The sequence below is a fragment of the Esox lucius genome, chromosome 10, assembly GCF_011004845.1.
Source record: "Esox lucius isolate fEsoLuc1 chromosome 10, fEsoLuc1.pri, whole genome shotgun sequence".
Lineage (NCBI taxonomy): Eukaryota > Metazoa > Chordata > Actinopteri > Esociformes > Esocidae > Esox > Esox lucius.
Genome location: NC_047578.1, coordinates 24,133,166 through 24,159,974, shown reverse-complemented (window position 1 = coordinate 24,159,974; position 26,809 = coordinate 24,133,166). Strand labels below are relative to the sequence as shown.

Here is a 26,809-nt window from a genome sequence, read left to right as displayed (position 1 = left end):
AGTGAAACTTTCATATTATATTCATTCATTACACACAGACTGATATATTTCAAATGTTTATTTCTTTTAATTGTGATGATTATAACTGACAACTAATGAAAATCCCAAATTCAGTATCTCAGAAAATTTGAATATTACAATACAATATTTTTAGAAATGTAGGCCAACTGAAAAGTATGAACATGAAAAGTATGAGCATGTACAGCACACAATACTTAGTTGGGGCTCCTTTTGCCCTGATTACTGCAGCAATGTGGCGTGGCATGGAGTGGCACTGCTCAGGTGTAATGAGAGCCCAGGTTGCTCTGATAGTGGCCTTCAGCTCTTCTGCATTGTTGGGTTTGGCGTATCGCATTATCCTCTTCACAATACCCCAAATATTTTCTATAGGGTTAAGGTCAGGCGAGTTTGCTTGCCAATTAAGAACAGGGATACCATGGTCCTTAAACCAGGTACTGGTAGCTTTGGCACTGTGTGCAGGTGCCAAGTCCTGTTGAAAAATGAAATCTGCATCTCCATAAAGTTGGTGAGCAGCAGGAAGCATGAAGTGCTCTAAAACTTCCTGGTAGACGGCTGCGTTGACTTTGGACCTCAGAAAACACAGTGAAACAACACCAACAGATGACATGAAATAAATCAACTTTTTGATGATATTCAAATTTTATGACCAGCACCTGTATACATACACTCACCTAAAGGATTATTAGGAACACCTGTTCAATTTCTCATTAATGCAATTATCTAATCAACCAATCACATGGCAGTTGCTTCAATGCATTTAGGGGTGTGGTCCTGGTCAAGACAATCTCCTGAACTCCAAACTGAATGTCAGAATGGGAAAGAAAGGTGAATTAAGCAATTTTGAGCGTGGCACGGGCCGGTCTGAGTATTTCACAATCTGCTCAGTTACTGCGGTTTTCATGCACAACCATTTCTAGGGTTTACACAGAATGGTGTGAAAAGGGAAAAACATCCAGTATGCGGCAGTCCTACTGCTACAATTTGCACGAGCTCACCAAAATTGGACAGTTGAAGACTGGAAGAATGTTGCCTGGTCTCGATTTCTGTTGAGACAGTCAGATGGTAGAGTCAGAATTTGGCGTAAACAGAATGAGAACATGGATCCATCATGCCTTGTTACCACTGTGCAGGCTGGTGGTGGTGTAATGGTGTGGGGGATGTTTTCTTGGCACACTTTAGGCCCCTTAGTGCCAATTGGGCATAGTTTAAATGCCACGGCCTACCTGAGCATTGTTTCTGACCATGTCCATCCCTTTATGACCACCATGTACCCATCCTCTGATGGCTACTTCCAGCAGGATAATACACCATGTCACAAAGCTCGAATAATTTCAAATTGTGAAATACTCAGACCGGCCCGTCTGGCACCAACAACCATACCACGCTCAAAATTGCTTAAATCACCTTTCTTTCCCATTCTGACATTCAGTTTGGAGTTCAGGAGATTGTCTTGACCAGCACCACACCCCTAAATGCATTCAAGCAACTACCATGTGATTGGTTGATAAGATAATTGCATTAATGAGAAATTGAACAGGTGTTCCTAATAATCCTTTAGGTGAGTGTACGGTATCTCACAAAATTGAGTACACATTTTTGTAAATATTTGATTATATCTTTTCTTGTGACAACAATGAAGAAATGACACTTTGCTACAAAGTAAAGTAGTGATTGTACAGCTTGTATAACAGTGTATATTTGCTGTCCCCTCAAAATAACACAACTCACATTAATGTCTAAAACACTGGCAACAAAAGTGAGTGCACCCATAATTTTTTCCTTAAAGTACTCATTAATGTTAAGAAAAGTGACACTTTCTCAAATCAACAAATGTTTTCAGACAGAACAAAATATTTCAGTGACAGAGATCTTCTGGTTTTATCCTCAAGACTATGATTTTAGTTGAAGGTTTTTCTTTTTTTGTTACAGCAACACTGTATGACATCTGATTACTTTAGAAAATGTTTGTTGTACATATTTATTAAACTTATTTAAATTGTAAACATGTTTCTTTTTCAAATTTACATCACTATCAAATTCAGTTTGCAAAAGCGACCCCAAACGGTAATGTCAATGTAACCTAAAATACACATATTTACAAACATATGTAGACATCATAATCTATATTAGGAATTCAGTCTTCAAATGAAAATCAGGCAAAACTGGAAAATTTAATTGAGAAATGTGGGTGAGGCGGTTGTCTTGATGTTCTATGAAGGGAGGTCTGCTGTGTCCAACTTTGAAAACCCCCACCTCATACAATTCAGCATTATTGGACAAAAAAAACAAGACCATGATATGTAATAAACAACTATTTATTCAGGTTGCAGAAGAAATCATTTTCCATAACTGCGTGACCATTTGATTTTGCACAATGTCTCACTGTTTCGTCTATCAAAAGACTTGCAATACAAATGTAATTTCCATCATTTTCTTTTGTGTCACAAAAGACTAAGAATACAAATGCTTAGATCAGACAGTGATATGCAAGAAATGACTAAGCCCCATCGACTGGGCCGAGGTTTCCAAATGCATAGAACTTCTGTTCCATTCACACTATTTTAATGAATTATTAGGAAGCTGAAATCCAGATAGCTTTTGAAACCTAGGCCCTAGAACATCCCAAAAAACACCCACATATGTTGTCAATCATCTACCCCTTCTCACCCCATAGCCCTTCCCTAACCACTTGCATGGACATTACTGGGTGGGCGTTATTTAGTGAGGTGCTGCAGAGGTCCTTGCTCTTCCACCCATTGAGAATACCACAGGATTTGTATCATAATGACATGGTTATGGTGGGGTTACTGTTTCATACATGGGTTCAATTGCCTCTGGCTGGCTTGTGTGCATCATATGCAGTCAATCGTACCACTCAGTAAGGTGAGGGCCCATTGTAAAAGTACAGGAGAGTAACGTCCGTTTCATGATGCAGACTGGTCCCAGGGGAATACATAAATCTTTGACCACTGAATTTGTGAAATGTTACATTAAGGTACATTACAATTATTTACCAAAATGTATAATAAATTAAGAATTTGCATAAACTTTTTACATTTGAGTCATTTAGCAGACACTCCAGAGCGACTTACGTATCATATGTTAAGAACGCTATGACAGCATAATATATACGAATTGACAAAAACGTAAGATGTGTTATAAATAAAATGTAAGGTTACAGACTAGCACTGTTAGTTAGACAATGAGAGTTTAGGCAGTACAGTGTCAGGGTAAAGGTAAGAAAGGGAAAAGGTTTAGGTCTCACAGTATTGTGGTAAGGATTAAAACTTCCAACCATGGAGGTGAAGCTCAGGGTTTTTTCCACCTGCCCCCCAACCCAACGCCCTTCCAAACAGCAGCAATGCCCCTAGAGACCAGTCTGCACCCTTACGTAACAATGTTATAGGCTGTCACAGATTTACATATCCTCTGTACGTATTCTCCTGAGACCAGGTTGCTTTTACTGACTGAAACAGTGGGCCTCTGCAGTGTCATGACGTGTTTCCCAGGTTGCCTTGTTAACAACTTGAGCCGTCACAAGTATCACCTCTTTTCTGTGATTGGCCGTTCGGACACATGTAAAAACAGCATTTACAATATCCATATGTACAAATATATACACACACCCAAAGACAGACACATAAACACTTACACTCAGGAGAAATACTCATTGCAACATAAATCATTATGGTAATTGTCCATGACCTCATATTGGACAGAATTCATGTTGTCCATCTAATGTTACACTCTCAGCTGCGAATGAAAATATCAAATGCTCTTTCTGACTTGAGTCACAAAAGATCTGATGAACACTGTATTGACTACTGCACCTGAGTAGTGTTCAGTAGGCTGAAAACGGAAGAAAACTGTACAAAACTGGGCAAAACAGAGGTACATTTAGATGTGTCCAATGAACACTTTCTGCCGCAAAACGTTTTAGTATGTTGTGCCTTAATGAACATGTCCCTCATTTGATCTTGTCTTTACCCAGTGCCCAACTACGAGCCCCCTAGGACCAGTTCTTCACAACATTTTAGTCCAGATGAAAGGATTGTGTGCTGTGTTGAATTCTGTTCCAGATCATTTGGATTTAAATGTTTTTTAAGTCCCCAGAGGATAATGTGACATAAATTAGGAGCAGTGTCCAGTTGTCCACATCGCAGCTATACAGAATACTGCCCTCTACAGTCTTACCGCACATTAACCTCATTACACTTCACAATACAGTGTGTTTACTTATGCTATTTAACTTATAAATCATGTGGCTATATCCACTATAGATCCAATCCACCTTATTAGGTTTGTCTATGTGATTTCACAGTGCAATGGCAGTTTGTTAAGGGAATATACAAAGGTTTTTAGTGTTACCGGATCTATGCCGGAAAGATTATTTATAAATTGTGTGTTTATAAATCTACAGACAAAAAGCATTTATCAGCAATATCCAAATCGATTTTCACAAAATCATACTTGACAGTCAGGGTACTCTTTGGCCTGGGAAAAACATGGCTATAGCAGTTTTAAGGAATCATATCGAATTATAATCCTGTTTTTACCCCTCCTTCAATACAACACCAAGCTCTACTATTTGGGGAAAAAGCTGAAATTCTTTCAATGGACCAGAAATATACATAATTCCATTTTGCCTTAAGTAGCAGTACGCATCCCAAATATTGCATTGTGTTTTGGTACAATCACATTACCTAAAGGGATCATTCACGCTGTGCTCATTCCGATCGTTTAATACTGACTATCCAAGACACATCCCTGTCCATCCGCTGGCCCCATATCTAAGTCAGCCACCCCAACCCCTTACCCCCTTACCCAAACAATTCACTGTGCGTGCACAGAAAAAGGGCGATAGAGACATCTCTTCCCTCCCCCTCAACTATGAGTTTTGTTTGCCATCACAGGCTGGTATCTCAGTATGCTCTTCCTATTCAAGTCTCGTAAATAAATTAAAAAAGTGGTGGGGGGGGGGGGTGTACACAAATCCTTTAGACTGGTTTGTGAATCCTGCGTCAGATTTCTGTTGCTTACTGCTAGTCGCCCCGCTGCCACTGTCTACTATGGAAAGCCTCCCAGTCACTATGACGATGTCTGTCCGTGTCGTGTGTGTGAGTGCGTGAGCCATTTGTTTTTTTTTTTATATATATATAAATTCCATCTTCCCTGCACTCCTGCCTCCCACCATCTTGTCCCTCACACACTCAGCAGCCAGAAGAAGAAGAAGATGGCCACGAACAGGAAGAGGGAGTCCTGCCAGTTATTGCCATTGTTGGGGTTGCCGTTGCGATCTGCCGCGTAAGCGTCTGCAGGAACAGTGATAACATTGTGGTGGTCAGTCGTAGGCTGTTGCATCAGGGAATAAATGACGGGCGCGTGTGTGTGCGCGTGTGTGTGTGTCAACCTGCTCTGTGGAAGGGGTCGTTTGTGTTGAAGACAGTGGTGAAGAAGCCAAAAGGGAAAGCACCAATCCCGAAGGACATGTGGAAGCCAGTGTCCCCGAACCCCGGAAAGGGCTGAGGGAGAACACAGAAAAGCATGTGACCATTCATTGCAAACAGAGTGACACCCAGAAAAATTGTTTGCAAACACACAACGCAAAACAGAAACAAAGGAGGAGATCATTAGGAGAGGGAGACTCACCCCGCGGTTTTCTGGCTCGGTTCTCTGGCCCTGAGGTCGAGGCGGGGTTTTCAACCTGGACAACGGAAGGCCAGTTAACCAATTGCAGTTTCTCAGAGTTACATTTGAGCAAACAAAAATCTGATTATCTTGAGTGTTTCTGCATACATTTTTTAGCAACTACCCCTTTCTACATGGCAGTTCTGACTTGTCACACACACACACACACACGCGCGCACACGCACGCACAGTACCTGGGGTCTTCTTGGCTGGAGCTCCCTCTGCCATACAAAGGGATTACTTTCTCCCTGCTGATGCCGGCTTTACACACAGGACACTGCTGTCGGCTGGGCCGCGTCTCCAGCCACTGACACAGAAGCAGAGAAACACCATATTAACTGCCAGTGACACAGAAGCTGTACAGTAAAATGCATGTTTATTTAATCCAGATTCCTTCATGGTAATGACAGCTTCGGTGGGCTAGAAGCTAGACAGATCAACATCAACACTGCCGCTGCTTGTTTAATTTGGCGGCAAGAAGCCGTCAACACACATTGTGTGAGCAGAAATGGGCTTGGGCCACTAAACAATGTGAAATGCGAACAACTAGATGCACAACACAGTATTGATACTGTTAACATTATACCATCTAGCTTAGCGTGGAGTAATCAATGAAAGGCATTGTTGTTAAAATGTACAGTGAGCGTTGTAATTGAAAGCACTGCAGCGACAGAGGGAGATGAAGTCTCGGTAAACACTGGTGTAATAATGAGTAAGACCTTAAGGGACTGTAAGAACATAATCAACTTTAAGCTGCTACATTAAGGTCTCAGGTACATCGGAAGGTTTTCGACAAGGAGAAGTGAAGCCTGATATTAACAAGTACAATGAAACAAAGATAACACCGGCACACTTACTTGATGAAGGCAGGGCCAGCTGTGAACAAGAAGGAGAAAGAGATTAATTGTGGATTTAGCAATGATAAAATTGTTCCAAATGTTACCTAGAAACCTGGGGACATTTGGAGCAACGTCCTAGTGTCCTACTTTATCAAATCTGAATTGGTGCATAGACCTAGATGGTGGAATTCATATTCCACTTTGCCAGTAGGCCACCTTGTTCACAGCGCCTGTTGGGTCTTAATGATGAGAGCAGTTAAAACATGTCGTCTCCCAGTTGTTGTTAACTAGTTCCAACCTCCATTGATTCTCAGCACCGCCTTTTGACTCTGGTCAGATAGCTGCATTGTAGACAACAGTATGGTATTAGTACAGTAAGTGACCATGGCATTTTATTTTATTTTTTTATGTGGTTTTAAAAGCCTGCATAGACATTTTCGTAAACTGTGGTAATAAAATATATATTTTTTATTTAAACTGGTAAAGGCCCCCAGACAACAAATTTTGCAGTACAGTTTTTTCCTTTTCCGACAAGGCCATTTCAGAAGCCTACCTTGCATTGGCAGGCATTTGCATAGTGTGAAACTACGGACAGTGGTGGTTTTGGAAAGTTTTAAAATTCAGGGTTGATACGAAGTGCTGGGGTTGAGGCAGCAGTGTAAAGGGAACAAAGATTAATACATTATAAATGTGTGGGCGACAGGTGCAGCGTTATCTCCCTGGCCTAACTCCATGCACATCAATTACATGGAAATTAGACATTTGTCAGGGAAATCTAATCTAATGCAGTCTCAAATATTCACAGATGTTTTCTATTCAAATCATTGGTTACTCTTTCCGTGCAATAAAAGCACTTGGAGCGTCAAGACAAAATAGGAACTCAGCCAATTCAGTCAGACATAAAGAAAACAAATCTTATCTACTCTCTAACTGTATGCAAAGTAATGTTTTCTTTATTGGCTGCCCTTCTGGAAAATGACTACTTGAAATCTAAATTAAATATACTGAGTGCATATCCTGAGCTATATCAACAACTGTTCATTTGATAACATTCTGTCACTTTTGGTGACTTAAAATGCTGTAAAAACCTTATTTCTGTATATATTAAAAATATAAAAGATATCACAATGATTCCCTACACTATTCACTGATTGTTTTCTCACATGAACAGAAATTGAGTGAAATGTGTAGAAGACACCAGTGCGTCTTCATTTGGCCAATAATCAATCAGAATTTTAAGATGTGCATTTGTGTACAGCCACCCCATGTCTGGTGAGTAAATATTTGCCAATCCACTGTAACTGAAGACATTGTGGACATTATGGAGTGTTATTCAAACTACGTCATTTTGAGATCAAGGGGCAACAAAAAACAACAAAAAGTCAACTTCGAAACAATAAATCCTTTCCATACCAGAAATTGTAAATATATCCCTATACTAGTAAATGCTTGAACGTGAATAAAGTAAGTATTGTAAGTACGTAATTGACTATGAATAGCCAGGTCTACAGCATCTAAAAATGTTATCACTTAATTCAAGCAACATTTTGAATTCAATTAGTTTGTTTTTCAAGCCAAATCTATTTTTAAACTAGACTATTTACAGACATAGATTTGAAAAGAAACCTATGCATTAAATAACTGGAATAACTAGTTGAGGACAATGGTTTCAGGCGTCAATAATAAAGCATTGTAGGCACTGCAAATGCTTTGGACAAACAGTTAGGGCAAATGGCAGCCTAACATACATTTGGTGAGAATAATTAGATATGTCCGGATCACACTATAAAAACATGTTATGGTGATATCACTATAACAGGACATCACCTCATAAGCTACATTTTCTTATGAAAGCCAAAACAAGCATTCATTTGGGTGAAAAAAACTACCAAAAAAACACAAAGAACTTCCAGTAAAACACCATTTAGTTGTCATATTCATGCAGACCTACATTTCCACTGAAGCAGGGAAGACAAAAAAAATACACTCTCCAATGTAGCCCAAATTGTTCAATAATTACCAGTCTGTCTTGAGCTTGAAGTGCATTTTATTCAATACTGATACAACTACACTGTTCAGTTCAAAATGTATGTATGATCTAGGGGTGCTGAGTACCAACCAATCTGCCTAATCATTTACCAGGAAGTGAGGATATTTTTTTATTTATTTACAGAATCTCACAAAAAGCCTTGAGTCAAGACTTCTTAGTTGGCTCAGGCTGCCCCACCTTCTAACTTTCATCTAAGGTGAACAGTGAATGTACTAGAAAAGGTGAAAACAAATGTATGGTAAACATCTTCAAAGTCACTCTTCTAGTCAAATAGGAGTCTGCTCTGCAAAACTTGCAACCACTTTTCATAGGTCTCTATATTTCAGCATAGGCTTTGGCTCTGTGTATGCTCTTCCAGCTGCCTTGGTATTATTCCACCTGAGTGGGGTCTATATCGCCTATTGGTTGCATCTGGAATTTGGTACTATAAGTGGACAAACTCTGGTATAAGTGAGCAAGCATCTCCAAATAGTATCTCACTAGTTGACACAATTACACAATTTCAAATATTACAACACAAACAGCATGCATTCCTTTTTGCATTATTGATTTTGGCTATGTCTAGTTCAGATCGACAGGAGAGTGTTGTTGCGAACACCATGGGTAATTTCTTATGTTTGTAGCGTTACAGAGCCTGGGAATGACTGTGAGACAAACTAAACCCTGTTTACATTACCAACAACGCAAGAGTAGCCAACAACATTGCAAAATCTTCAAGGTCAACGTGTGAGTGTTGGCAATACTAGTCAATATTGACAGCTGAATCGTGTATCTAAGACATACCAATGCATAAATAAAGGAAACAAAAACGTGACCAAAGAGTGTATTAACACAGCACAAAAACCTTTTTAATGCGACCTGGCATAAATACTAGAGGCAGGATAGGTGAGATGCGATAACATTCTACAACAAGAAACTCCATATTTTGATGGAAAACGTTGTCAAGCACCACACCAAAATCACCCAAAAGTTCTACTGGGTTGAGATCAGCTTGTTTCTGCTCTCTTTCAAATGGCCATTGCATACCGTGAAATATCTGCAAGTTTAGCAATCTTTGTCACTGAAGGTGCTGCCAACTGGGTCCCAACTGCTTTATGAAATATATTGCTCTTGCTATGGTAACCAAAATAATCAGCAACCTGTTTCAACTTAGCCTGTCCATCATTGTTGTTAACATGACCCCAAGCCTGTTTACACCACTGCAGAAAAACCTGCTTTCAATACACAGTACTTGGCATCCCAGTTTGCTGTGCGTGCTTGGTATTACCAATGGTTGTTTAGCAAATAAGTAAGGTTCACCAAAGTGGTTAATTGTCAATACTTCATTACTTGTTAATTGGCTACTGATACTGCCATTGCAGAGGCATAACGACAACTATTTTAACATCACACTGACTGATCGCAATCAATTCAGAAAGCAGGTGTACACAAACGAAACTGTTAGTCGCACTGCAAACGTCAAATCGACATACTTCTGCTGTCGCAAGCATTCAGGTGAAAAAGGGCAGTTCCACAATGACGATTTTGGTACACAGACAGAGCTTCAACTTACAGATCACATTACGTCCCAAAACTAACTAAGCCAGTTAAGTTAGACTGTACGAGCTTACTGCACTAGCCTATTGTACAGTAGGAACCTATCGAGCAAAGGTGAATGAATGTTATTATGGTCAAATACATTATTCAAAATTATGGAATGAAAGCATACATTTATAGAATTATTTAATAACAAATGTGTGATTTTGTTTGGTTCCTAATAATGAGTGTAGTTGAGAACCTCAGCCGACCAACACCAATTCATGACTCGTTACTAGCTAGGCTTCCAAATTAGCCATATTTCAGTCCAGTTAACGAACATTGAACTGTGTATAAAAAAACTACTTTGTACATGCATTCATCATCAACATATTATGGGTGTCAACCGTCTAACAAACAGATGTTAGTGCATAGAAGCTATCTTGTATTGGCTTTGAACCGTAAACATGACAATAACCGCTGTCTATGTTAAGTTAGCAAGCTAACGGGCTACAAAAACATTCCCCACTGGGCGATTAATCAAAATCCCGCCTCGTACCAGAACAAGTGCCCGCACAAACTGATGACAGCGTCCCTTGCTGTGTCCAAACAAATGTTGCATTCAAATGTGGCCCGATCTGGTTCACGTTCTCCCTCTCCGCCGCTACCTCCAGGACCATCGCGCTCGTTGCTGCTCTCACCAGCTGGAACTCCTCCTCTGCTTGCGGGCCCACCGTCACTCGAGGATCGGGGATCCGCCGATGCCATAATTGTTTACAGAAAAGTACTAACTCCGCCAGCCAGACGTAAGCTTGCGTTGAGATTTCACACTTACTACCTGTCCTTCTCTGTGTACCACCCCTTCCGTTTCCGTAAAAAACGAAACAACTGGGAGGAGCTAATTTTGATTGTATCAGGACTGTACAAATATGATATAACCTATTTTCTACAGTGTAGTACAATCGTCTACAGCAAAGATGTGACTTAATTAAATCAACGAAAAATCAAGCTTGATTTACATAGACATATAAGACATGTACCTGATTTCAAAATATTAAAACGATTACTCAGTGGTATGGAATAAACATATCGCGCCAAATAAATAATGTTAGATAATTATTGATTGTCAGTAATGGTATTACAAAACAACAGCCTAATATCCCTATACATTTTTTTTATCCACACTCCAGTGTAAAACCACGGCCCCCAGTAAACGACTACAAAATTTGAATTGCAAGTCTACAGCCTATTGACAAGTTTAATTTTCCATGTATACATATTCACAATAAGTAATTAGCAGTACTTCACATGACATAGTGGAAATTACTTCTGTCAGGAACTAAAGTATTGCTGCTGTATGGGTTTCTAGACGGGCATTCTCAGCTGTTACTCAACATAGCGAGCGTGTTATGTTTGAGTTCTAATTATCTTATGTTGTCTACTTTTTTCCATGTAACGTGATTTCTAAGTTTGCATGCGATTTGTGGATACACTTCACATTTTATAGGTTATAGATAATGGTCTTAGATATCAAAATACTTTATTTCTTTTAGGATTTCTCAGGAAGTAAAATCTATCGGACAAGTTAACCGAGTCAACATTAATAACCGGCCACAATGAAAATCAAAAGGCAAAAACAAGCTAAGAAAACCATCAGTTTCTATAAATACAACTTCAGTTTTAGAGAGCCTTTTCAAATTCTCATCGATGGAACGTTTTGCCAAGCCGCACTGAAGAATAAGATTCAAATCAAAGAGCAGCTGCCAAAATACCTCATGGGAGAGGTGCAGCTTTGTACTACAAAGTGAGTAGGGTTTGCTGTTGGTAGTTTTCACATGCATTGTTACCTAGTAAGTTTGAATGTCTGTTCCTGTGGAGATCCAGTGGTATAAGCCACTGCATTCGGTGCACGTATATTGTGCCACTATAGCATGGGTTCGAATCCGGCCTAGTGCCTTTTTAACAAAAACTCTCACCTGTCCTTCACCACTGTCTCTATCCATTGAGGTTAATAATTCCTGAAAATGTTTTCTTTCCCACAGTTGTGCAATGAAAGAACTTGAATCAATAAAGGAGCTTTATGGTGCCAAACTCATCCTGCAGAGGTTTCAGGTCAGGAACTGCAAACATTTTAAGAACCCGGTTGCTGCTTCAGAGTGTCTGCTGTCAATGCTGGAAGAGAATAATCCTCACCACTACTTTGTTGCCACACAGGTACATGATGTATTCAATTGTTAATTTCTTTACCTGCTGGGTTAAAGACAAGTAGAATACTTCCCACATTTAAGTGATTTTAAATGTAGTTTTCAAAACCAAATGTTTATCTTTTCTGAGGCAATTGTACTGCTGCACACATCTGATCTTGACCAGATACACTGACTGATCCATTTGCTTCTGTCTGGTCTTTTATTGCAGGACCAAGAGGTGACTGCGGGTCTGAAGATGATCCCAGGCGTGCCTCTCCTGTACATAATCCTCAACACCATAGTGCTGGACAAGCCCAGCCAGTGTTCAGTGAACCAAGTGCAGGCGGTGGCACTGGGTGAGATGGTCACTACTGCCCAACAGCAGAACATCAACAGCCTGAAGGCAGTGCAGGGGATCGGGCAGGACGGAGAGCGTCGGGGCAAGAAGCGCAAGAGGAAAATATCCAACCCTAACCCACTCAGTTGCCTGAAGAAGAAGAAAAAACAGCCACCGACACAACCAGTTAAAAAGACTGAAGGGGAAAAGAAACGCAGTCGGCATCGTAAACGCAGAAAGACAGCGGGAGGACACGGTCCATCCATCAATCCAACCCCCTAGAAAACAACATTGCATATTTTATTACAGTCAGTTTAAAAAAATATATATAATCTGTTTGGAACTGCCAGATGAACATCAGAGGATAGGGTCCATCCCTACAACTAAACCAGTTTAGTGCATCGATAATAGATATTTTCTCCACCAGTATTGTAGTAACAGCTGAATATTGGTAAACCTTTCTACCTATGTTACTGGTATATTAACAACAACAGGTGTTTAATAAACCCATTTACTGTTTTCTTACCATAGCCTTAACTGTTATATTGGATGCAATGACTCAACCACCAATGAAAATCATTTGTAATTGTCATCAACTGTTGAAACAGTATTTGTTTAATTAGAAAAGTTACATAAACACAATTGCTGGGGGTTCTGACTACAGGCATGGCATCAGTCTCAATGTGTAAGGATACAATTTGGCAACAGTATCTACAAGGTCATTTAGGGTTTTATACAAAAAGGGATAATGCAAGTTTACAGGCACATAGTTCAAAAGGAATGCACTGAAACGTGACATACAATTTTGAAAGAATAAGTGGATATCAAAATGTGTTTTTATTTTTAAGTACAGATTGGTAAAAGGATCATCAGAATGATGTGCTTTAGCTCTTTGATGGAATAAACCATTTGAAGATCCCCAAAACTTACTCACACTCTACAAAAATGACTGAGTACAGAGGTAAGCAAAAAGTTTAGAGTCCTATGCACTGTAGTGATTTCAGACTTACCAAGTGGTGATAGTTCCCACTAAAGTTATTGGATCAAAACCCCATCTCAAATGTCTATTAAATACCAAATAAAGTTAATTCCACTATAGACCAGAAATGTATTAAGTTGACTGTATTTAAAAGTTGATAACCAATGTGCCAGTTTCAAAGACACAGATCAAGCCTAATCCTGGACCAAACAAGCTCAATTAAGAGTCTTAATCTTTGTCCATAAAATTTTGGAAGTCATAATTTATTGAAAGCAGAAAAGCCTAAAAAAGGATGCAACGTCAGATCCAATTGGGATAAAACAATTACCATCTGAAAGAGATAGTTGCTTAAGTATATTTGTCTCTATGGGCCGTTTTGTTGGACAAAGAATAAGCTTAGTACGGTACTAAAAAATAATCTGTAATTGAAACTGGCCAAAAGCGACTCAAAGGGAATTAAAGTAATGCCATAAAAATGCAATTTCAGGAGCAGTTACTTGTAATAAAATATATATATTTTTAAATGGAGCATGCAATAAGTCTGGACACTTTCCATCTCTACATGATCCTGCAATCCCCACAATTAAGACCTATTTGAAAACATACAGTCTAGGAATCAAGCACTTATATAACAATGGTGTATGCTGGTGTATGCAAATTACTTTTGTACTGGTTAAAATTTCAGTCAAGTTTCAGAACCTAAACCGATACTACATGCTCCTTTTGGCTAAAGGATATAAAACTTGATTTTCTGTTTAAATTAGAGAAATGGAGCCTCTGAAAACAACACATTATTGGACCATCATTCACATTCTATAAAAATACACAGTGCTTTCATTGGATAACAGGAACCAATGACAGCCTGCTTACGATAACCCCACAAATGGTAATTCAGAGACTTCATTCACAACCAGTTGCCACTGACCTTAAAAATAAAAAACATCCGTATCACATGAAAGACAAGAGAACAAAAAGGTATAAAAAAAAAATGCACAGGTACACAAAACAACACATCATATACAAACCATCAAAAAACTGTTTAGAGTAAAACCAGCCAGTGTTAAGTCTCTAGATGAGGTGGAAGCGAGCTCCGGGGGTCGCAATGATGTCGCTGTACGGCTCTGTCTGGCTGAGTTCCACCGCCTGCTGTTTCTTCAGAACCAGGAAGCTGTAGAACTTGGCGGCAGCCTGCTTCTTGTTGTTGTTTCGGCACAGCTCAAGCAGGCCAATTTGCTGGGCCCCAGTCTTGGCCATGACCCGCTGATGAAGGGACGGAGAGAACAGTTAGGTCACGGTTTAACAAGTGGTTTCTGGTTACAGGGTTCATACAGAATTGAATAAATCAAATTCAAGAACTTAAGTACTTTATGTAGTGAAGGCCAAACATCAGCATTATTTTAGCCAATAAAAGCCATCATTGAAATACAGCTCTGGAAAAAATTAAGAGACCACTGCACCTTTTTCTTTCCTTTCCAAAAAAGTCAAAAAGGAAGGTTTTGAATGAGGAACAGAAGGGTTCAGTTTGCAGTGGTCTCTTAATTTTAACCCTTGAGACCACTGCAAACTGAACCCTTCTGTTCCTCATTCAAAACCTTCCTTTTTGACTTTTTTGGAAAGGAAAGAAAAAGCTTCAGTGGTTTCTACATTTTTTCCAGAGCTGTATAAGGCAATATAGTTAATCTAGTCTGTGAACCAGAAAAGGAACCAGGCAAGCCTAATTCATCCGGCCCACAATTAAGTGATATATTGTTTCCTTCACTGGATTTGAACCTGGGTGTCCCACCGGAGTGGCTGTGGCTTTAACCACTACACCACGGTGCTATTCGTTTGCCATTTTGTCACACATTAACATCACGCAGAGTTTGAATATTTCGCTAGACACCATTAAACATTGTTTAACTGACTAACATTCCTAATTAAGTTTACCTCCACCACAAATAGCATCTATGAAATGTATGGCTTTTGCCACTGGCTGTTTTAACAGCTTATTAACCAGTAATAGGCTTAATAGTATCTAACTTACTACATTAACTTAACACAGCCAAAGCAATTTCATGGCACAAAAACATTAGTTTTTGTTTCATTCGTGAATGACACTGATACAATAACTATCAATATAGGTGATAACTGACTTTTTTTGAATCGTGGAAACCCCTACTATTTTTTAGCTAGCTTATATTATTCAAAAAATCATGCACAGATGCATACTTCGAAAATCCACCAGAAATAGCCGCAATATAAACAGTTTTATTTTAGGCTTAGTACAACATAGCTACTGAAGGTTGTAGCCAGCAAAGCTTTTATCTATCCGAAACAAAGCCGAACGCATAATATGCTATGATGAGATTCAAACGCAGGTCCACGTCTCTAACCACTACGGTATTTAACAAGGGTTGGGTACTCAGTAAGAGACATTCTTCTTGCCCGGGCTCCACTAATGTGGCCCGGCAAAAAGAACAGACAAACAATATCAGAACAGACATTAAACATAAAATGTACAGACTAGATTGCTAACTATATTGCCTTAAATATATTTGAATAGCTTTTATTTTGAAAAATACATTTTCAGTTAGTGCTGCTAGCATAATATCCTGTTGTTAGAAGAACGGTAATGAAGCCTTGTATGGCCATCACTAACAAGCACTAATCATTTTTAAGATATATTTTAATGTCAATGCCTAATGTCAATTTTAAAGTACTTTCTCCAAACTGTTCAGGTATTTAAGTACTGACATTTCTAAGAAACAAATTCAGTACTTCAAGGACCTTGTGCAAACCCTGGGTTTAGAATTGTTGGGGCTGTTCTAGAAAAATCTCCTGTTATGTACCTGAAGGCCATGGAGCATCTGCTGAGTTCTCTTGTTCCACCTCCGCTCTTCTTGATCCTGGTCTCCAGCCTGACCCTCCTCATCCTATCATGGAACACATAACCTTAACTCTATGTACATAACACTTTAACCAAAGAACAAGCAATAGAAGACAGGAAAAGACAATCTTTGCTTCCAAAAGTACATGTTGACCCAGTTGAATGAATGTGGGGTCACCAGCACACGTCCAGGTGAGCCACGTTGTCAGCACGCCCTTTGCTAACGTGCAACTTCATCTTTATCAATATCTCACCTCTTCTTCCGATTCTTCCTCTCCGTCTTTTTTGTCTTTCTTCTCCCCTATCAGGTCCAGATCGGGGAACTGGTTGATGTTGGTGACATCCTCGGGGGGCAGCTCTACAGTCACATCCAGCTGCTGGGACACCCCTGAATGGTTGGCCGCCTGCTCCAGAGTACCCATCTGGGTGGACAAAGAGGGGACAAATGTTTGAGGAAGTTACTGTGTGAAGACTGAGTAAGGGTAAAAGAATGTAAGCAAGTCAAACATACTGCCGGATGCGGTAACGGTATTTCTAAGTATTTATATGTAATGAGTAATGACGTAATTGGTTTATTGCTACTACTTAATGAAAATGGCCTACACAGTTGCTAAGCTCAAAAGTTAGAGCCGTTTACTCCACATTTACCCCCATATTACTACCACCGGGTTAAGGATAGGTGGTTGATAAAGTATTCCTAGTGAAGTTAGGCACGACACACGCCCTGTGCTATGTGATGGACAATTTTTGCAAAACTACCGATGATTAAGCGTTTCAAAGTTTTGCAATAACAGCTTGTTTTGTTTCTCACCATAAAAAATTATAAAAATAAAAAAACAGAAATGCAGAACAGCATTTGGGTCAGGATTTGAATGTCATCACAACGGTTGGGTTAGTGGGTTAACTTCGGCCTCATGCAGCTGTTGCTGTATGGCAGACCTGGAATTGCTCACAGACTAGGTAATAAATTCTAATGTTTTCCCAAAAAAATCAATACCCCTAACATATAAGAATGTTTTTGTCGGTCGTGTTTGGAACTGCTCCTTCCAATGCAATGGAAGGCTAGCTTTTGCTTGAGACAACAGGGCTATTTAGCTGGTTTAGTTCTCATCTATCCAGTTATTTCATAACCTGAAGTCAGATTACAATAGAAAACAAGACGTGTATTAATAAATCCTTGCACAGAAAACTGTAACCGACAGCAGTTTGTCATTGTTTTAACTTTATTTGATGATCAATGTCTGTTAGCTTATTGTAATTTTGACAACCAAAGACTCAAACCAAACCATGTTATTTAGGAGACGTAAGCTAGAAGATATCTTAATATAGGTTCATCCATATCATATCGATATGGATGACATGGATACATTGTGCTAATCCTTTTTGACCATATCACCTAGCCTGTGCTCAAAACTGCAAGCCTACCAGTTTGGTGCTGTAGCATGTCCTTCTCATTTAAATTTCAGCGCTGTAATTTTAATTACTCTTCAACAGAGTAGCCAGATTGAACACTGAGGCTCTAACATGAATTTAGCCTAATGTGCTTTGATGTCTAATTTATCATTTAAACTTATAAAAGGATAAGAAAATGTGCATTTAAACATGAAAGAAAATGTGTCTTGTCAACTCTAATTACAGTTGTCTGTAGCCATGGCTAAAATAGGGGTTCGAGGAGACAGGGAGGCACTCACTGGAAGGGCTGGCTCTGTGTCCTGAGCCTTGGGTTTCTGGTTGCACGTGGAGGAAGGCGGGGGCATGACGGACTCGTCCAGAGTCGTCCTGCTGCCCTCCATGGCTGATGCCTGAAGCAAACTGGGCTCCTCCAGGATGGTCTGGTCTGCAGAAGACAACACCACACAAAAAGAGCATTTAAAAGTGCACGGTGGCTGATCAGAGGATGATCAATGTTGTGGAAGATCAGAGGATGACAAGCTCAAATATGAATGGGAGTCTGTTTGTTCCACTGGTGCAGTTTGTCCTTAACAGGGGAGTGCAAATATCAAAGCTTAACGGTTTCCATTATGGTATATACAGTTTGTAATTCAAGTCATGGGTTCCAACTCTGACATCTCTGCCAAGAGAATAAGAAAGGTGGTTACTAGCGAATATATAAGCCATTATCGTAGCATTAAATTGTTCTGAGTGGTTAAAGGATGCCATCTAAGATAACACAGATATCCCCTTCTTGGACAAGCACCAGCTCTGTGTTTTCAAATACTGCACCCCATGTCTTGGTAGAAAAATCTGAAAATCTAAGATAGTGAACCCACAACTCATCAAATGTGTATGCATTTTTGCTTTACTCCTCCAGGGAGACATTGGTGGCAAGCCATATTGGTTTAGAAAGCACTGATTGGTTTAGGGTAGCATTGTTTAGTAGTGGACAAGCTTGTCACGTGTCTCACCGATGATGTCCCTCTGCATGGCCTCCTCTCTAGGCACCTCTGGATTCTCCAGGTCTTTAAGGAACTCATCCAGGCTGTCGGCTTCTCCTCCCTTCCTCCGCTTCCTCATCTCGTCTGGCACAAGCGGGGTCAGGCAGCGTGTGAACATCTACAGGAAAACACACATGGAGAGTAAAAGACAAGCACTCTTTTTTTACAACATTAATTCCTAAAGTATGAGTATGTGCAAGTTGCAAATTATGGCACAAAAAGTAATCTGCAGTTTTTCCAAGCATTTGCCTGCCGTTTAATTTTATGACTGCTTACTAATCATTCGTAATGTTATCAGACTACATGCAAGGGTGGCAGCAAAAGTCTGTGTGCACTGTAACGGCCTGCTAAATTATGTGATGAAAGAAGCACAACTTAATTCATGCATCTTGGTTATTATTAATATAGTTTTGTTTACATCAGTGTTGGGTGAGCAAGAAGCCACTGGCGGGTGCTTGAGTGACTACAACATGTATAAAGCCCTTATTTTTCTCAACCATTTGCCGTTAACTATAAATTAATAGCTGCACTATTTTGCATTCTGTTCATTTCTTTGCACCTAAATATACTTGTTTGTTGTAAACATGAATTGTTAATTTACATACCACGCCCTTTGATTATTGGGGCAGTGAAGCATTTAATTAATGGGTTTAATTACTAAGTCACTGTGTGTTGTTTAACACTCGCAGCAGCATTACATTGAGTTAATTTTTATGTATGTGTAAATTTACTTAGCAAAGGAAAGCCATTCTGATTGTCTGTTACCTTGAGCAGCTTGTTGTTCCAGAGAGACTGGGCCGGCAGGGAGAAAAGCTTCTCCACGCCGCCAGTCTCCTTCCACATCATCAGCTTCTTGGTGGGCGGCGCCAGGTCCAACGTGGTGACAATGTCAGAGTAATCGCTGAGCTGGGCGCGGATGGTCTTGCTGTCCAGCTCCTTCAGGTTGTCTACAATCAGCTTCCTCTTCCTCTTGGCCTTGGTTTCTTTAACTGTGAGGGGTAAAGAGTTGGGTTAAAGATGAAATTCCAAGGCGACGGAGGGATCAGAGGCTGGACACCTCCAAGGGCCAAGCACTCAGTCTCCAACATTTTTACACAGCAGAAGATGGCTAATAAACTGTTACTGTATCGATTAATGTGATGTAATGACAGTGTTGGGGGGCATGATAGAGAGGTTGTGGGCTGACCGGTGATGTCGATGGGTTCCAGGGCAAAGGCTTCCTCTTCGTTGTGCACCAATGTGGTCTGCTCTGTCTGGTCCTGCATGGCAGGCAGGGGCTCTGCTGGACCAGATTCTGGGCTGTCTGGACCCCCTGCTGCAATAATAAAAATATTAAGTATCCACAATTTATAAAAAACTAATAAAGGACTAGAATAGGAACAGGACTCGACGGTCTTTAATGGTATCACTACATAGCATACAGTAATTGCTGTAACTCACGTGACAAGGCATCGAAGTCATCCTCATCATCGTGGTCCTGCAGCCCCAGCACGCTCTCGGTGATGGCCGGAGGGTCGTCGAAAATGCCACCTCCATCCTCGTTACTGAGGAGCTTGTCAACTACAGACAGGGGAAAGGGGTGGTAGCATGGCGGTTAGTAATGTAAAGGTTGCCATTTTAAATAGTGTAAAAGGTACATATGAGGCGGTGCGAAGCGCTTCATCCTAACTACAAGTCAGAGTTAATACAGTAAAACTGCAAAATGGTGGAAATGATTTTATCTTCCCTCCGAAGTTTTCGGACTGGGATTACTTCACTCACTCATGTTTAAAGGCATTTGTCTCATCAGTCATCGTGAAGGCAGGGCTATGTCCCAATTACCTCTTCTTACTCCCACGCTACAGCGCACAACTCAAGGGGAAGGAGAAATTACCGTGACGCACCCAAACAGACAACGAAGAGCCAACAGGAACCAAATTCTCCATTCTCTCACCCAGCATGCCTCCCTCGCTGTCAGCCATGGGGTCCTCTCCGAAGTCATCTTTGTACTGGTCGTCATACTCCAGGTGATTGGATTTGTCTGTGATCTGGGGGCCAGAGGTCTCAGGGTCCAGGAGAAGGTTAGATGCTGAAGCCCCGTTTATTATGTCCACCTCAAAGGCACTCTCCTCTCGCATCATCTCTCGGTCGTCCATCCCAAAGTCAGCTGGGGAGGAGACAAAACAATATATCTGATTGATATATTTACATACAGTGGAAATGGATGGTGGGTGTTTTGTCACGCCAAGAAAGGTGGAGCGTGGAACACAAAGCGACTGACTGAAATACTTAAGCTGCTATGCACCAGGGTGTAACTCCAGTGCCTCCCTCAGCCTGTCAGATCTGGGATTTGATCTAACCACCATTCAGCTCCTGGGGCAATATTCACATCAACTGCTAGCCAACCTATTGCCAACAAGGAGGCCTGGCTACGTACCGAAGTCGTTCTCCTGCAGCAGGCTCAGGTTGCCAACCTCCTCCCTCATGGTGATCTCTTCAACGCGACTCTGGTTCAGAGTGAACTGCTTGGTAACGTCAATGTCACTTCAAAGAGAGAACACACATCCCTGTCAGTGAGCAGAGGAGCATCTGGTGGACTGGATATAAGCAAACCAACACTAGTGTTAGTGTACAAAGGAGATGTATCTTGAGACAAATCACAACCCAATGTGAAAAATCCAGAAACATATATGCCACAGCTGGAGCTTTGGTGACGCTGTACAACTCACTCTAGATCCGGCAGCGGCTGGTCAAAGTCGTGGAACTCCTCTGGCATTGTGATGGCGTTGTAGGCGGCTTCCCGGTTCTCCTCAGGCAGATCAACTACACCTGAGAGAATACATGGACCGAGGTGGGTGTGAGGCCAGACACACGTGACTTATTCGTGCCATAATCGTTTTCTAGCAATAGCAGTACTGGCTAGCTTCCCAATGGGCTACTCATAAATCATATTGCGACAATTAATTGTAAGCACCAACTTAAGTTAATTTAAAAAGGTACAAGCTTATTGAACTTTTAAAGGAGAGGGCAGGTGTGGAAAACTAATAAACTAGTCTTGAATATAAACAACGAAGATTTTGGGCCAGCCAATATATTACCTGGTCTGAAGGCCATCTTGATCTTGATGAAAGCCTCATTACAATCTGCCAACAAGTACTTGGCTTTTCTGTTGTATATCCTCACCACCCCAAGGAGTAGATGGCCTGACGTGCGCAGCGCCATTTTCACCTGAACAAATAAACAGTCAGTTACCGTTAAGCTATTCACAAATACCCTCCTTTCAGTGACTGGATAATTCACTTGAAATCAGAGTCTACAACTCAAGTAAAAGGTGTTTTTGTTTACCATAACAGTGTACGGTGAAATTGCTTTTCTTCCACATGTTCAAACTTGTCTGTCAATTTATTCTTATGGGCAGGATCACACTATTAGCAAGTTTACAGGGTTATTGCCAAGAACATTCACTTCCACTGAAACTCAGAATTTGGCTTGCAGCATTGCGTTGCACAGCTGTTGTCCATATCAGGATCCAAGAGTGCAATACTCCTCACTGGTCTAACATTTAGATTCCGTTGTTGTGACTTGTCATTACAAGTCAGAATGTTGAGAGTACACGTGAACTGTACTGTTGTTTTCTAAATTTAGTCCTTATGTAGGATGTAATCCGAGATTAAACCTTTATTAGATATGTACACAACACACGTTAGCAGATTTACAGGAAAGTGTAACCATATTAATCCAACTATCAAATATGCCAGTCTTCATACGGTTCTGCAGTTTGTATTTTCAAAGAAACAGCTGAGCGAGACAGAACTACAGACTGAAAATGTAATTTACAGTAGGACTGGACTCGCTTCCAGTTGACAGGTAGAGACTGTGTTTTGTCAGTTACATTGGGAAACTGTTTGCATATCGTGCATTACATGCAATGCCAAAGGTGATCAAAAATTTTACAAACGAGCCAACCAAGCATTGTTCGGACCATTGGCCCTAAAACAAGCAACAGGTGGGTCTAGCAGTTGTGTTAGCAATGTATGTGAAGGGTTGCTGGACCGAAACCTGAGCCAGTAACGTGAAGATTAATTTCTCTTTAGCAAAGCAATTAGACGTAATTTCTCCAAGGTTGTTGACCAATAATATGCAAAAATGGACACCAACCTAACAATTATTATTGTATACTTGAGTTACTACTGCATTACTGTGGCCATTTAATCTACCTACCAGCCTAATGACAGTCCATATAATTGTACTGGACCCCCCCGCCTCAGTCCCAAGGTTTTACGCTGCTATATTATTGTGCCAGGGGAGTAGGACAAGTTCTCCTTCTCCACTGTAAATCCTTGTCAATCTAAGGAATGCACTCCAAATTATACTTTTCTCCTGCTCCGTTTAAAGTTAGAAGAACATGAGGTCTTGGCCCACACCTTCCGAGTACCCGACTCAAAAGAAACGATGTTGATCAAGACGATGTTGCAGATCAAGACAATACCAGCTGCCACTCTGCTGACCCCCCCAATGCAGTTTTATAGACTCTGGACACAGCTCCATGCATTTATTACTACAACTTGTACTCTTAAAATGTTCACCTGGCACAGCCAGAAGAGGACTGGTCAGCCCTCCGAACCTGGTTCGTTTTTAGGAGCCGAAACGTAGGAAGAAAGCTCTTAGCGAGTTTTTCCTAACCACCGCGCATCAACACTTGTTTGCTCCTTAGGCTTTCAGAGCTAGGTGTTTTGTAAAAGCACTTTGTGACAATTGCTGATGTAAAAAGGGCTACAGAAATACATTTGATTGAACTTTGTTTGATACTCAACATTCTGGCTTGTAGGAACTTTTTCCCAAGTTACTTCTTTTAAACATAACAATGGACTAACTATGGTGATAGTCTCGTGTTTAGGCCAAGTCAGTTACATTGAATTCAATCTTTTCCATTTACTGGTCCAAAAAATCTCAAATACACCAAATGTGACAGAAGTAGTGTAAAGGTTGAATGTTGAACTTCTGCTGCACAAACACCGGAAACAATAACAATATCATGTCAGGTAAATGGTTGACAACACAGCATTGACAGTGACCGTGCTATCAAAGCATTGCTTTAGTGAACACTTGGGAGGCGCACACAATAAATAAAAAATGCCTGGTAAGGATAATTGATGGTTTAACCTTGGGGCAGATGATGCTCTCCACACTGCTCTCCAGGTTGCATTCAAACACATGAGCCTTGGTGAGCTTCTTATCCCAGTGGGCTGCCAGCCAGATTTTGGCTAGCGGCCCACGTTTGCTGAGGACAAAGTGGGCGTAAAACATTGTCCCAGCCCAGCACCTTCTCACCTAAGGAGGGGACCCCAACCTGTTGGCACAAGGAAAGGTGAGTGTAAGGTTAGGGGGAAGAAAGAAAAAAATCAGACCTAGGTTGCATTGGTCATGTTCCAGAGGATCAAAACAACAGTGTATTATAGGTAAATTGTGCCTGACTGATCTACAAATAATAGATTACTATAAAATGCATAGTAATTTGTAGATCAATCTGTCACTCAGCAGTCGCTGACCCAGTTAGGCTACACCAATCCTCGCTACTGGGAGGACCAACAACACTGGAAAAACATTACGAAATGTGTGTGGTGGATTAATGTTGATCCAATTACTTATAATGCTATATTCAGAAATGTGTAAATAAAACCTTTGAAAATGTTTTTTTTTGTGCGATTTGTTTACCGCCATCTGTCAATCTGGCTAGCAAGATAGAGGCCCAATCCGGGAACTTTCCTGATCTTTTCCGCACTCCAGACAGACACACAACTAGTTTCGGTAATTGTCCCACATATGTATTCTAGTTTTTAACCGCAATGCAACATTTATTAGTGTAACAGAAATAGTTCAGAAGAAATAAATTAGTTAATTATGAAATAAAACGTTTTAATTGTAATGGAAGAGGGCTCACGCGAGTCCAACCAGCTCCGATGGCTAAAAAGCAAGCTAAAACTAGCTTTGGGATTTTGGCCACACGCCGCAAATTCTCGCGAATTGATTTGGATACATATTGGTATCACGTTTAAATGCTAAATTACATTCCAATATAATAAACTAAAGTATATTCCCACCATATAACCGGTAAGTAATTAGCCAGTATACTAGCTAACTAATGCTAAAAACCAGTCTGTGCGACGTAATCCGCACAACTCGTAATTTCCAAAACAGAGCGCGCATATTCTGACTCTTGAATGATGTATCATTTATATATTTTTGGTTCGTGTTTTACTAATTTAATCTAGAGAACTAGAATGCATACTATCTCAATTGCATACATTTCAGTAGATCAAAGTGTATTTAAAATGTCATCAACTCACCAATTAAGCTCCACTTGTAGTTTTCTTTTTTGGCGGCCGTAGTTTACTTTTTATACCCCTCCTCCCACTAAAACAAACAAGATGGCGCCGTACTCTGAGAGTCCGTGTGAATCTCTCTTCCGCCCGCCCAAATATTATTTTCAAATCCACAGGATGTTTACTGTCAAATTTTGACCCTTACTAAGTACTTGTGGTACAGGCAGGCAAATTAATGACACGAACAGTTAATATGGACATCGTTTCATGTTGATTATGAGAACGGAAGGTTATCCCCATTAACGGCTTTGTTAACAGTAAACGTCTGATAATAATAACTACATTTAAACTCTTTGTAAGACCATATTTCCACCAGATGGCGCTATTATTCCGGAAATCGAGATAGTATAGCGCCATCTAGCGGGAAAATACTGAGGACACGTACACTGGTTGTGTGACATTGACAAATATTATGTATTTCACTCTAATCAGGTGAGAAATATACAACTCTTACTACACTGTGGGGTGAAATACTGAAATATCTATTTCTGTATTTCCCAGGGTGAATTTTCTTTTCCAGTGAAGTTATCACCAATGGCTGTAATTGTTAGGTTGTTATTGAACCAGTTGTTTTTCACCTTCTGACAAGTTATCAAATGTCAGAAAAATTCTGGTCTGTTAGCAGTATTTTGATTCACAAAAATGAAGTGATGTCAAATACAGAACCAGTCAAAAGTTTGGACACACCTACTCGTTCAAGGATCATTCATTATTTTGACTATTCCACCCTGTAGAATAAAAGTGAAGACATCATAACTATTAAATAACATATGGAATCATGTAGTAACCAAAAAAAGTTGGTGTCACAACGAGGTGTATGTTCTGTGTCACTGCCAAAACCCCCACCCCGTAAAGAAGGCGACCATGGAAAAAGTGGTATGTGATACTCAAACCCAAAACATTCCCCTATAAAAACCGCAGGTAAAAAACAGCACGGGACAACAGACTGTGTTGAGAGGGGGGCACTGTGATAAGACAGATGAAGGTGGCGTGACAGGTTCAGGTGAACGGCTAGCAGCAGAGTTGAACCGGCCACAACCATAACAGTCGAGAGGTACTGCCACCATGGGAGCCATCAATCACAGGAGACAAAGGCAGGCGCCAAAGCACACCAACATTCCCGAAACCAAATTGGGAAAGGGAACTGCAACTCAACTGTGAATGGATAGGAACTCATGGATGAGAACCAATGTCATCTTGAGACCCACAACTGCCAAGAGTGAACGAGTGAGAGAAACAGAGTAGCAGGTACCACAAACAGCAAATACAACCTGCCACAACCATTAATTTCCCCAAACAAACCAGCACTCAGATCCCACAAAGACCCAACGGAGCTGAGCTCCCTCAACCACCTGGGAAAAGGAGCTGAAAGACAGGGAGGCCAAAAAATGAGGGCCAGGAAAAAATATAACCTGAGACACATCCTATATGGGATGGTAAAGCAACACGCAGAAGCAATATCCTCCAAACCGATGTAAACCAAATCGGTGTGCTGAATTGGCTAAGTAGAAACAGGCAACTTGAGCAGTCA

General features: G+C 40.5%; 3 protein-coding genes across 4 annotated transcripts; 1 reads left to right on the top strand and 2 right to left on the bottom strand.

Annotated features, from left to right (window-relative positions):
- Window positions 1-2,320: 2,320 nt before the first annotated feature.
- Window positions 2,321-10,980, bottom strand: rnf5 (ring finger protein 5). Its single transcript, XM_010900187.4, has 6 exons — window positions 10,673-10,980; window positions 6,567-6,585; window positions 5,904-6,016; window positions 5,671-5,725; window positions 5,432-5,543; window positions 2,321-5,333 (listed from the first exon to the last, which is right to left on the bottom strand). Exons 1-6 carry the CDS (start codon window positions 10,879-10,881, stop codon window positions 5,224-5,226), a joined length of 618 nt encoding a protein of 205 aa, XP_010898489.1. The 5' UTR covers window positions 10,882-10,980; the 3' UTR covers window positions 2,321-5,223.
- A 501-nt stretch (window positions 10,981-11,481) lies between these two features.
- utp23 (UTP23 small subunit processome component) lies at window positions 11,482-13,372 on the top strand. The gene is made up of 3 exons (XM_010900190.4): window positions 11,482-11,917; window positions 12,156-12,327; window positions 12,529-13,372. Exons 1-3 carry the CDS (start codon window positions 11,730-11,732, stop codon window positions 12,916-12,918), a joined length of 750 nt encoding a protein of 249 aa, XP_010898492.1. The 5' UTR covers window positions 11,482-11,729; the 3' UTR covers window positions 12,919-13,372.
- LOC105027861 (double-strand-break repair protein rad21 homolog A) lies at window positions 13,213-25,347 on the bottom strand. Of its 2 annotated transcripts, none has more exons than XM_010900188.3 (14): window positions 25,243-25,347; window positions 24,059-24,245; window positions 21,994-22,123; window positions 21,625-21,724; window positions 21,333-21,439; window positions 20,850-21,062; window positions 20,357-20,476; window positions 20,103-20,231; window positions 19,682-19,905; window positions 18,887-19,034; window positions 18,173-18,318; window positions 16,736-16,903; window positions 16,444-16,527; window positions 13,213-14,875 (listed from the first exon to the last, which is right to left on the bottom strand). In XM_010900188.3, the coding sequence occupies exons 2-14, from the start codon at window positions 24,200-24,202 to the stop codon at window positions 14,684-14,686; spliced, it is 1,905 nt and encodes a 634-aa protein (XP_010898490.1). In that variant the 5' UTR covers window positions 24,203-24,245; window positions 25,243-25,347; the 3' UTR covers window positions 13,213-14,683. The 2 variants fall into 2 exon arrangements, with proteins under 2 accessions (XP_010898490.1, XP_019905936.1); XM_020050377.2 differs by having other exon boundaries at window positions 20,103-20,228.
- Between the last annotated feature and the right edge of the window lie 1,462 nt (window positions 25,348-26,809).